We start from the raw sequence: 12,963 nt of genomic DNA, 5'->3' as shown, positions 1-12,963 counted from the left end.
ATTTTAGTAAGAACGTTTGCCACGTGCTGGAACAACGACGACGCTTTCGTTTGCCTTTGACCAGTGAACGGTTCTCTCGAAACAACGATCGAAAAAAAATAGAAGAAAAAATCATCGATCGCTTCTTCGATTTCAACGACGCGCAAATTTGAAGAAAAAAGAAGAGCAAATAATAAACAAGATGTTCCTTCGGAAGTATATTGTACGGATCGCGAATGCTTCGTTGCCAAGTCGCGAGCTTTCAAAGTTTCTCATTTTAGGACACGTTTAATGGAACGTCGTGTACGTCGACGCGACGGGAGTCCCTTTGAACAATGTAACCGCAACGTAAACAATCGTGGACGGATATCAAATAGCGATAACGTTCCACGCGGTGATTTTACTCGACGTTCGTCCAACGCCGCAATCGGTACAATATATTCCTAAAGTCGAAGGGAATCTCCGATAGGAGCGTAACCGGTCGATAAAAAAAATCTCTGGTCGGGCAATTCGAACGGAATCGGGCCAATCTCGATCATTGTCTCACCTATGAAGTCTATGATGACGATGGGGTCGTCACTGTACTTTTTGTTCTTCTTGCTGCTGTAATCTGAATCCGACAGGACGAAGGCGGCAACGTACGGGGTGACAATGGCTGTATACATTACGAGCAGTAGTATCACCCAGTCCCAGACCGCCTTGAAAGGTGAGTAGTGCAGTATGGTCCACTTGCCGATTCTAGGAGACTGTAATTTGTACTCTGGGAGAATATCGTTTCCAAGGGACAGCACCTGGAGCACACGGTATCAACACCTTGGGAGAGGACAGATTCGACAAGAATTTTTCTTCCCTAATGGAGCAAGTACTCGAAGAAAGAATTCAACGATCCGACGTTGTTCTCTCCAGGAAGGTGAATTTTATGCGAGTCTACCTTCGCAGGATGTTTAGAAGTTTCTTGCTGAGACGCTAAACAAACCGAAGAGGAACACGAAGAATTCGGCTCGACTTTACGCTTCGATCGTTTGGTTGCGTTGCAACGAGCCGAATCTCGGCCAAGGAAAACGACTAACACCGGTGTTGCATTATTTTTCGACCGTTGCACCGATTCGATCCGATAAGGATTTTCATCGAGTCGCAGAACCGTCACCGCGGTTGTAACTCCTCCAGCGAACGCCGCGCGAAAGAAATTTAAAGCTTTTGCTTCTCGTCTGTTGTGACATTTGATAAAAAAAAAAAAAAAAACGAGGGTACAGGTAGTCGAAAGGCGCGCACATCTTTGCGTTCATCCACCGTCGGAGAAACGAACAAAGAGGGAAAACATTTCGCGTCTCGTTCGGGCTCGATACGGGTGTACTTTAAATTTCCTTTTCGCGGAACGACTTCTGCACCGTTTTTTTTCTTTTTTCTATTTATAAATTTCACTCCTCGTCCCGCGAACGCCGACGCGGGCGAAAAGGTGAAAAAATACGCACGCCTTTTGTCGTCGCTTCGCATTGTAGCGTTTCTCTTTGTCGAACGGAAGAGAAAGGGGTCTCCTTCGAGTTCAACATCTATCACGTTTATATACATCTCGTAATTTTAATCTGCTTCTTCGCTAGAAGCCACTCCGCGGGGAACTATTATTACACAAGAAGCAACCCCATTCGAGAAACCACCCGCGCGCTTCCTCTTCCAACGTTATAAATATTCGAACGATCCTCCGACTCCCCTGGCCAAGGAATAATCAATTTCGCGGGAATACCAATCCTCGCCGAAAACGAACACCGATGATCAACGAGAACTCTCGGACGCGTATCGAAGCATCCGTGCTGGCCAACCGTCCGGAATCGTCCGGACCGAGAATCGAACGATCGAAACGTTTCATTGAAAATGGAAAGTCATCGAGGACGGGACCGAACGATCGTCGAGGTTCGCGCGTGACCAAAAATCCTCCCACCGCGAAAGAAAAATGATTCTCCTGTACGACGAACAGAGCTAACCTGTCTGGCGTAGTAGCGTTTCGAGTTGCTAATAGGGCTTTCTGCCATTTAGGCCCGTCTTTGTGTAAGTTTTGCAACGAGACCACGGCCACCGATCGACCATAAGTAAACACTTGTCGCACTGTACTTCTTACCGGGCACAAAGCCTGTACACGTGTACTTGGCTCCGAGTGAGTTTCGATCGTAACTAGGAACTACCGGCCACCGAAGGTACACGCGCGCACGTACGTCCATACGTACGTAGAGAATACGTTAGGTACACCGCGATCGTATCGAGCACAACCGGCGCGAGATCGAAGCGAGATCGAAGCGAGCCGAACCGGTATTCGGGAATTTTACGCCCGTATCGCGGCCCGGTCTCGTCTCGCCGTTTTATCGAGCGCGAAACGGAAAGCCGACGACGAAACGACCGTCGACTCGAACGGGTGCCCTCCCTCGAGTAGTCGAGGACATCGATCCAGCTGGACGAAAGCTCGCGTCGGCCCGTGGAATACCGGCGATATCGCTTGTTTACAACGCGGCGAGGAAGAACCGGAAGAGTCCTGGACGAGTGCTAGCCTCACACTGATGCAATGCGGACCGCGAAGGGTGGCGGCGTTCGATTGCCGAAGGGGAGGACGAGGGAGCGCGGGAGAGAGAGACAGACAGACAGAGAGAGTGAGAGAGAGAGAGAGAGAGACCACCGAGAGACCTACGTGTGTGTTTACGCGCTCGTGTGTGTGTGTGTGTGTATATATACTGTGTATATGCGTGTGTGTGTGTGTATGCGTGCGCGCGCGTGTGGGTTAGGACAACCGCCGTCGTCACACCCTACGCCTCGTTTCCAAGTGTACAACCTTAGAAGGGTTAGCCTTATTACCTTAATAGCGACTGCCTTCGCGATCTCGGCCAGACCAATCACGAGCCTCCCAGGATGCCGTGCACCATTCTAATCGGAACTAATCGCCGAGGAACGATCATCGTCGCGCCCGCTTCTTCCTCTCCGCCGTGCTTACCACCCCTCCCCCCGTTTAATGGCGCTGACGGTGCTGCTCCATTTATTTTTCTCCGCGCCGCGCCGGCTCGCGGTTTATTCCGCCCGTTTGTTTGGACAACGCCGAGCGGACTCGGCACCGGGAGTAACGGTCTGTTTATTACCCGGACGAGTCGCTCGATCGAGAATCTACCGTCTTTTCGTCGCTCCGTTCGCCGATGGACTCTGTTTTTTTTCTTTTTCTCTCGTCGTCGCACGAACGGTCGTCTTTGTCTCCCGCTCGTCCCGCTCGTCACGCTCGTGTGTCTTGTCGCTTTCGACGGAATTTTAAACGGCTGAGAAACCCCTGACGCTGTCACACCGGTGTCACGATCCTCGCGAAGCCAATTGTACAATCGACCTCGAAACCCACGGCCGGTGTACAAACACGTGGCCCGCCAGAACACCGAAACGCGGTTACACGAACTAACTTCTCGAGGGAAAACGGTTTACCCGGGTCCGAGTAAGTTTCCTCTCGTTCGAGACGCGAATCTTGCCACGCGAAAACATTCCTCTGGCTCGAAGAATAAATTCGAAAGGGACTTTGTCGCACGAACGAACGTGGATCGAATCTACCGAAGTTTTCGATGAAAATATTCGATCGTTTCTTCGTTCTAGAGAACGATCGATATCGAACGTGTAATGCAGGTAAATATTGAGAACGAACGTTTTCGAGAGTTCTCGAAGAGGTGTGTGCGCGAAACGCACAATTTTGAGGGACCACGACCCTCTAATTGCGATCTAATTACTCGACAAATTAGAGCTCTCGCGGATTCTACGACTCGTTGACTGGTCGCTTGGAAATCGTGCACCAGTTTTATACATTTTTCTTTAATCTTTCCTTCGCGAAAATACGATTCTTTTGGAATCGAACGACCCGCGTTGAATATTTAGTTCTCCTTCGCGCTGCAACCGATTTTTCGTAGAATAGTTCGATTTATTTGACGATATTGGCTCGAAGGTTAGGCACAACCTTACACGTGACTATCGTCAGATATTCGCGCAAAAAATGTATTTTATTTATCGTAAATATTAACATACCGAAATACTGGCAAGAATGAAAAAGAAACTTTTACTCATTTATCGGTTTTGCAATGCCAAATTATCGGTAAAAATCTCAAGGTGTTTTTCATCGTCTCGACTGGATCTCGAATAAACGTTCTCGACTGGAAACTTTCGAGAAATACGTTCCGTACGATTTACACTAATAGTCCATCAATTGTAAACATCATCGACGTTATCGATGCTCCGAATTACGATGAAAAATTCCTTTAAAAATACTTCACCGTGTATCTCGAGCTCAGAATATCGGTAGAATTTTCGAGATATTTCCATCGTCCGTACTCGATCCCGAATAAACATTCCCGAGCCGAAAGTTTCGGGTTCTCGCGCACCCCTAAAACTCACCCTTACCGAGGGTACTCGTCGTTCGAAACATCGACCGAACGAGCGCGCATCGCCACCCAGCGAATCTATTTTCCACCTGGTCGACGTGCTCGTGGCTGGTGGTTCGATCGATGACACCTGGATAACGATAAACAATCGATCGTTACCGGTGGGTCCGGCGCTGAGCGTCGTTTCGTCGGACACCACGGTGCAAATTGTTCGAAAGTGGTTTTCAACTCGCAGAAATCCGTCTCCGCGTTGGACACTCTGGGACATCGATTTCTCATCGCGAGCCTTTATCTCCGGTGGAAGAAAAACGGACAGTCGTAGAGTAAAATGTAAATTCGGATGGATTATCTTTTATTCGTGCAGCTGCACTTACCGGTCGAGCAAGCGTGTTGCTCGGGACGCGTTTCTCTCGTACGTGCACAATATACGTGGGCACGAGGACGCGAGGTCGCGACCTGGCAGCCTCGTTTCGATCACCCTTCGTCATTGAAGCGTTCAAGAATGTTCGTTATTCCTAACGAGGCACGAATTAATGCGGAGCTACGAGTTTCAGCCGGAGAAATAACGAGGGGCCATGGATTTTATCCAAGGAACGCAAACAATGAGGTTTCGCCGAGGAAAAGTGGCCTTTTAAAGTATTGCTATCGATTTACCGCCCGGTGAAACGGAAACGGAGACGCTATAAAAGGCCGTCTTCCGAGGTATATCGGGAACATCCCCTCGAACGGATCGTGAATTTCCTAGAGAATGAGACGCCGGTCTCGATGAGCGAACGCCATCGGGGGATACGTTTGTTTTATGGCTGTTGGCGGACGAAACTGGACGTGTCCTTCGTCGATGTCTCGAAAGAAAGCGTTCGAGGAACGGATCGATGGGGAAACATTTTTGCGAGGAAGAGGAAGCCAACGAATCCTCGCTGGTAATCGTAGGGGATCCGTTTAGAACGTTGTTACACTCGGTCTAAGTCAATTCCGACCCCAAATCGATTAATCTTGGTACAGCACTATATTTAGGTACAGTCTATTGCCCCAGTTCCTTGCGCGAAGGGCTGAGCATCTGCGTGACACACGTGTGTGTGTGAGTGTATACGTAAAGTCAGAGATCGAAGAACGATCGAAGACGGAAAGAAAACGAACCCGGTTCGGTGCGTTCCCTTCCAATACGTTTTCTCGATATTTCGAGAATGGTTCTGAAAATTCCGAGCTCCTAATTACTTGGAGCAAAAATTACTCGTCTTTGGACGCAGGTAGAGTCTACTGGCCCAGTTTCTTACGAGCGTCCGCGCGACACGCTCGTGTACAAGTATAGCCGGATGTCGAGGAACGACAAAGAGAGGGAAAAATGAATTCGATCGGATGTGCTTCGTCGCGAGTCGTTTTCTCGATCTTTCGACAATCGTTTCCCGAACGGAAGGCCCCTATCGGTTCTGAAAATTCGTACGAAATTGATCCCAAGTTTGAAAAAGACGACACGCTTCTGGACGAAACCCGGTGATATCAATTTGGACGAGCCCGGCTGGCACGCGGACTTAATTGCTAATTAGAGCACGGAATACGGGAGGTAATGCCTCGGCTGGCGCAACGAGGGACCTCTGATCGATTAAAATCGCGTCGAAAGAGATATTTTCGAGACGAGAATCCGATCGCGCCGGGACTCCCGTTAAAAAACGTAACTCCGGGCACGGGAAGATCGGACTGCTTTGAACGAATTCAACTGATTCGAACGCGAGCCAGTCTAGCAGGGCACACAGATTTAATTACCAATTAGAGCGCAGAACGGAGCAGCTGGTATCTCGACGAGCACATCGAGGAATTCCTGATCAATTAATAGCAGCGTGGGCTGACTAACAGGCTAGTTGAAGTAATCGAATGTGAGCACCGGGATGAAGAGAACAGCATTACACGGTGGTAGTTAAATCACACCGTGACCTGGAATCATCGAATAGTTCCTGCCGAATATAATGGTTCCTCGTCACCGTTCAACGAATCGGGGGAAGAAGCGGTGCAACGCATCGGGCGAACAAACGCAAAGTGCATCGATCGAAACGTTCCTTCCTCAAAGTGGACTTCAAGGTACGAATCGTAACTTTTTCAACCGTAACCAAGTTACGATTCGAGAGGGTGAAATCATCGATCGATGAAAATACAGATACTTCTCGCGGTGTATCTCCGGAACGTCGCGAAACGTCGAGACGGTATCCAAGTAAACACTTTTCGTATTCGTTTCATTTTTCGATAATTATTTGAACGCGGTTCACCTCGAGCGTCGACGTCTCTACCGAAGGTGGATTACTTTCTTCCCGCGAGAGAGAAAAATCAATATTTTTGTTCTTCTCGCTCGTTGATTTCACCCTCTCGAATCGCGACGAGAAAGAACGGTTCTCCGGTTGATTTCTCAAATATCGCCCGAATCCCGTGAACTTTCCTCGTTACGAGGAAAACGGTGGGCGCAGAATCATCGAGAACGGTTGCCCGCGATCAGTTGGCAGATTCCTTCGCAACGTCGTTCCCAGAAGGCACGCGGAAATGACCTCTTTTCCGTTAATATATGCAGGGGCGATCGTTTCGAGCTCGCTCGCCGAAATTCTAAACCGCACACGTGCTGCATCGAGAATCGAAGCGAAACATCGGGATGGGCGGAACCAACGGCGGACGTTGCACGTTAATTAATAAAAAATGTTGGAACGCGCGCCACGAATAGCGGCGGCACGGTCCTTTGATGCGGATTTCGGTTATCTTTTCTGGACAGGCTCCAGGAAATATCTCGGCGAGCGGCGTTTTTACGAAATCCATTAAATCCGAGTTAATAGGTTTCCCGCGCTCGGGAATTTTCGCTCGGTCGATGGCTGCGCGGGCGCTCGTTCGCGAATATTTTTCCATCCGGCGTCCTTGTGAAATTCTCCATTCTTCGTATAGAAACTTCACCGCGGCCCGATGAATCCAGAAATTCATCAGACTTATCGACACTTGGACGCGCGATTCTGAAATCAGGTCGCGTCAACGAGAAAGCGCGCGCGTTCGCGTTCGCGTTCATGTTCGCGTTCGGATGTAATCCAGCCTCCGTGAAAAGGAAACCGCTGTCAAAGTGCGATAGTTGAATCCCCTGTCGCCGGGTCCGCGCTTGTCCGCGTTGTAAATAACAGGTCGGTTTAATGAAAGCTCCTCGACCCGGGATTCAACCGGGGTGGCCGTGGTCGATTTAATGCTCCGCGTATTTCGGGCTGGATACGCGTATCCTCCTCCTCCTCCTTCTCCCTCCCGCCCCTAGCCTCCCCCACGAAACGCGTTTCCGTATTAATGGGCCCATGAATACGCGCAGACACGACGTTTTGATTTACGTCTCTGGTAATGTAACGAGCCGTGTTACGAGAATTGAACACGAAATTCCACAATACGAGAATTTACTGCGCCGAGGAGAGCGCGGGTTGATTCGCGGCGAATCTTCGGCGCGAGGAACGGCTCGTGGAGACGAGTAAATATCGAAAACGGAAATCGATAAACGGTATTATTACGTTCGCGAGTAAAATCGTCGAACGTTACCGGTTCGATGATTCGAGGATACGGTGGAGGATCAACGAGGAGCACCCACTCGATACGAAGCATCGTCGGTAAGTTACTTTCGATAAGTTGCTAATTGAAAGAGTGTATCGAGACTCCGGGGTAGCTGGTACGTATCGGTAGGATAGCCGCGCGTCCGGATCAGCCCCGAGTCCTTGGCACGAGCGTTTACCGCAAGAGTATCGATTTCGAAGGTAAACGAGCAGTTTGCGCGGCATCGGGACGGGTCTCGGGTCCGTTCGTTGAAAAAGTAACGACGAGTGGTAGAATAACGCAAAACGGATACGAACATCGATTACCGTCGACAGGGTCGAGCCGAACTTCTGCTTCTTGCCTTTCGCGAAGTAGGAGCGCATCATGGTTGCTGAGACTTTGATAAAAAATTCCAGAGTCATTCTCAGACGAACGAGAGAGCGTCTCTCCACGGCGCCAGCAACTCGAGTGCTCGACGTATTTCAAACTCGACAGTGAAAATAAGCAACGTTCAAGGAACCACCTGTTCCACACTCTTGCACACCGACGACCACAACCTTCCACGGCGTTCCCCTTCGAACGACTGTCACGAACACGCGATCCCTCCGCGAAGGTAGAGATCAACGGGAATCGGTAACATCGTTCCCGTTTGCGAAAATACACTCGACGGGATCGCTATTCCCCTGTTATTTTTCTCTCCTCGAATAACCCCTACTCGAATATTCCCGCGTCTGGTTAATATCGGCGGCGAGCCGCCCAGCTTTCCGGCAGACCTTCACCGTCCGATTCCCCTGCGTTTCCAACGAGATCGGTTCATCGATGGTACGAGATGTTCCTCGTGGCTTATCTCCCCGTTGCGTCCAAACTCGTATCCGATTAGTCGGAAACCCTAGGACGGTGCGCAACAAGCGATCTTCCAATCGGCCTGAATTCGACGAGCCGTTCGTCGTTCAAAATTTACGCTGGACGTCACCGATCCGTCTCGCGGAGACGCGCACAACCGGCCCCCTGTTGCAGCGGGATCGCAACGGGATCTCGACCGTTCGGTTCAGGAAATATTTCCGGATCGCTTCTTCGGAGACCTTCGAGGACGATCGGGTCGGTGAATCTTTTCGACGAAGGATTCTACGAGAGAACGAAGGGTTCGCGACACGGATGAACTTTCGATCCTTCGATTCGATGCGTCGAGATACGGATCACGGTGGTATCCAACGAAATTCGCGCAGTTGGGAGAGCCTGGCGCTGGAAACTGTTTCTTCTTTTCCTTTTTTTCTTTTTTCCTTTTTTTTTTTTTTTTCTTTTCCTTTTCCCTTTATTCCATCGCGAGAGAACGTTTCCACGAAACGACGGAGGAGCCTCGCGCGAAGCCTTCGTCGACGAGAGGACCGAGGAGAATTCCAGCGCGACGATCTAATTTCGGCAGAGCTTCCCGAGCGTCGATCTCGCGGCCGCACGCTCGCGTACGCGCGTTAAAACTAAAGAGGAGAGAAGGCCCGTTTCTGCGAGCAACGCCGAACGCCCCGACGACGCTTTCGGAAAACATCTGCCCCGACGATCACCAAGCCGAAACTAGATGTCACGGGGTAGGAGGGCGGGAGACCAGCTCTGCACGATTTTATTGTCCGACGATGAGACGCCAGAGGCGGCAAACGACGACGGGTTGTTATCCCCGGCCCCAATTTCGTTCGGTTGTCGAACAACGAAAGAACCAACCAACGAACCGCTCCGATTATACGGCGATGAAACGATCAAACTCTCCGCGGAATTGTTCCTCGCTCGATCCTCTCGATCGGTGATCGATGAACGAAAATTCGTTCGGTACGATTTTCTTGCGAAGCTTTTCCGAATGTTCGGAAATCATTGAATATTCCGTAGAACGAGCGAAAGAAACTAACCATTGGCGATAGACATTTACGCGTTAGGAGGTCCAGCTAGTTTGGAGATCCGCGGAATTAATTCTTTCAAGAAATTATCGATATCGTGGAACTTTGAATCGCAGTTTATATACGTTTCGATAATAGTAACGAGAGATTATTTGTACGAAGAGATGCAAAGTGTTGCGCCCTTTGTGACAAAAGAGATACAATACATTGCACATAGTGCAATGAGAAGAACAATCGAGGCTGAGAAGAGCACAGTATCTGAATTGAATCGACGAAAAACTCGAGAATTTTACCAAACGATTATCGTTTACAATGAGACGGTTCGCACGATTGTAATGACCGTAAACTGCTCCATGTGTTTTAAGAAGGAGAAGAGGATGATTTCTAATATTACGAACAGAAACATGTGTAAAATGTTGTAGAACATCAAGAGAGGAAATAAAGTGACTCGTAAGTTCGAAGATAAAAAGAAGGTCGGCGTTAATACGTAATAAGAGGTCTGCCTAGTTCGAAGGCAAAGAAAAACAATTTTTTTTTTTTTTACACCTTGAAGTTTCGAGTTTCGACCGGAAGGATTACCGTGAATTCGAAAAATTGATAATAGGACTTTGAACCAAACTTCGTGTACACCTTCATCCTGTGTCCTGTGCTCGAAACTTTAAAGTTGTTTCTCTCGAAAGGTTTTTTAAGTCGATTAACGAGATATTTGGAAAACCGAGAGATCGATCGGCTTATAATTTGGCTATCCTTTTGATCGAAATAAACCCGATGTCTTTTGATTGAAATGAACCCGAAGAATTAAATTTCTTCGATTTCCAAGCTTTTTTATTTCTGCCAGCTCGGACGATGGATACGCGTACTGCATTTGGGAAATATGGATCGTTTTGAGTTATTTACTCGGGACGATGGAACGAAAGTTATCGCGACAAACGTGGGCGTATGTTTTGGCAGACGAACCGTGAACGGTCGTGTATTATTTCTACGTACAATTATTTGTACTGGAAAAAATGGCTGCAGCTTGAAAAAATATGAATAAACGTACATACGAAGTTTGAAATCGACGCGTGTTCCGTGGTTTCTCCGCGAAAATGAATTTCGCGTATCGTTCAATTTTTAGGGCTCGAAACTGGTTACGCGGCTTAAGTAGACAGCTTATTGACGGATCGACAGTCAATCCTTCGTTATACTACGTTAATCTCGTAACGCGACCGACTTTAGCTCCGCAAAAGGGATTACCGTGCACGAAGGCGGATCGTGTTTGAATGTTTCGAGTGGTGTAAATTTTTAATGAACAAGACGAGGACTGTGAAACTGGGCACTGGGAAATATTAAATATTAACCATTGGAAACTCAAACCGTGAAAAGCTGAAAAGATACGCGTAGAATAAAAATGGTATTCCTAACCGAAACGTTGAGACTCGAGAGTAAGAATTTAAGATCAATTGGTCGAAAGTTTAGAATAAACCGCGAAATCTCGTTTCGGACGAGTTCGTGTAAATTTTGGTAGAAATGAATGGAATCTCCGATCCGAATTTCGTAAAATTGGTCAGAATGAGAATTCTAGAATCGATTCTTAAACGATTATTCCAGCGAATGATTTCTTTCGACCTTGTTCAATGAGAAACGTTCCTCGAGCTAAATTAAGATTGACGGCCGAATTCGATATGGAAAATTTCTTGCAGATACTCGCAGAAAATGTTCGCCGGGCAAAGTTAAAAGCGGTCCTGAAATGTCAGCTAAACGTAACTCATGCGAATTACATTCTTCCACTTCGATGGAGCACATTAATGCCACAACTCGCTACGAATATTTTACTCTTTTTATACTTCGTGCAGCAGGCATGACTTAACCCAGTTACGACTGGGTAAATAATTCACTTTTACATCATTATTGCGTGACAATGGTGACTCGTATTTAAACCACGCCTTAATTCCTACACCCTGTAAATCGTGCTCAATTAAGCGATCGATTTCTTTTCTTTGATTCGAGTTTAACCACCGTGACGGGAATGGAAAACATTTGGCGATTTTAACATCGTTTCCGTTGCGAAGCAAACTTTCGCGATTTGCATATCGTAAATCGAATCATCGAACACCGGTATCGATTCGAAAGACCTCGTCGATTTCTCCGCAATCGTCGCTTCGGATTCCCAATAAAGAGAGATTTTACAGTCTATCGTTTTATCGTGGCGGACGTAAAATTATCGTCGATGATCCTGAAAGCTTTCCAAACGATTGAAATTAATTTAAACGGAACGCGAACTTTAACGGAAAACAATTCCAAAATGTCATCCTCCGTTTCTCGTTGCGTCGATTGTAAAATTTCGAATCGACCGCGAAACCGAGGCGGTGTAATTTACCACCGGAGGTGAACATTTTGATCGAGCTTGCGACGAAACATTTTTGCGCCGCGGAAATAAAACCAGTGACGTAACTACGGATATACAACGCGCCCAAAGCGCGTGCAAACAATCGACTCGGTGACAAACTAACGAGAAACGTAGTATCGGTCAACTTTCGATCGTTTCTTCAAAACTGAACGCGTGGTAAACGATAAAGATAGAGTAATACGAAAATCTTGCTCGATCTCGTCGAATATCGCTTGGCAGGTTTCATCGGTTACGTTTCTTCCAAAATTGAAAATATCGCTCCGTTTCTTCGCAAATGTTGCAGAAAGTTGCAAGGAATGTATCGAACTTCCTTCGAAAAAGTCCACGTCGTCGATTTCGGCACGCAGGTTCCGGAATTGCTGGTTACGTCACTGAACGAAACGCTCGATCGTATCTAGAAGTCGAGCACGAAAGGGAGCGGGAGATGCGATAAGGATCTCCCTTGCTGGAGTGGCGTTTGAAAAATTGATCGCTTCGAAATACAATATCGAAAGAGGAAGAAACGCGAGCGTTAATGTAACGCGCTGACATCCGGCCGCGCGCGTAATGAGCCACATCGTAAAAATCAAAAATAGAACGGACTCGGCAGAAAAAACTGGTCGGATCTTTTGGCACGGAGCATAAATTGCTCCGACATCGACGACGCGTGATTCCTCGAACAACGATCGAAGAACGCTCAACGAGAAAATCTTAAATATAATACATCGTTGCACGGAATAATCGCCATTGTATTTTTATCCGCAATTAGGGAAGTTTGTTCTTTTAAACGAGCGCTCGGGGCTGAAACGTTCGCGCG

At 47.9% G+C, this 12,963-nt stretch overlaps 1 protein-coding gene across 15 annotated transcripts in view; it reads right to left on the bottom strand.

Moving 5' to 3' along the window:
• The window catches only part of Sei (potassium voltage-gated channel seizure), a 136,110-nt gene that overhangs the window by 23,675 nt on the left and 99,472 nt on the right, over nucleotides 1-12,963 (bottom strand). For all 15 annotated transcript variants that reach the window (XM_076305041.1, XM_076305042.1, XM_076305047.1 and 12 more), the window contains one exon: nucleotides 527-770. In XM_076305041.1, the coding sequence (XP_076161156.1) occupies nucleotides 527-770 (244 nt within the window). The remainder of the gene's footprint in view (nucleotides 1-526; nucleotides 771-12,963) is intronic.

This window comes from Ptiloglossa arizonensis, chromosome 2 (assembly GCF_051014685.1).
Source record: "Ptiloglossa arizonensis isolate GNS036 chromosome 2, iyPtiAriz1_principal, whole genome shotgun sequence".
In the NCBI taxonomy this organism is placed as follows: Eukaryota; Metazoa; Arthropoda; class Insecta; order Hymenoptera; family Colletidae; genus Ptiloglossa; species Ptiloglossa arizonensis.
The sequence above is the reverse complement of the archived record's forward strand: the minus strand, read 5'-3'. Positions and strand labels throughout refer to the sequence as shown.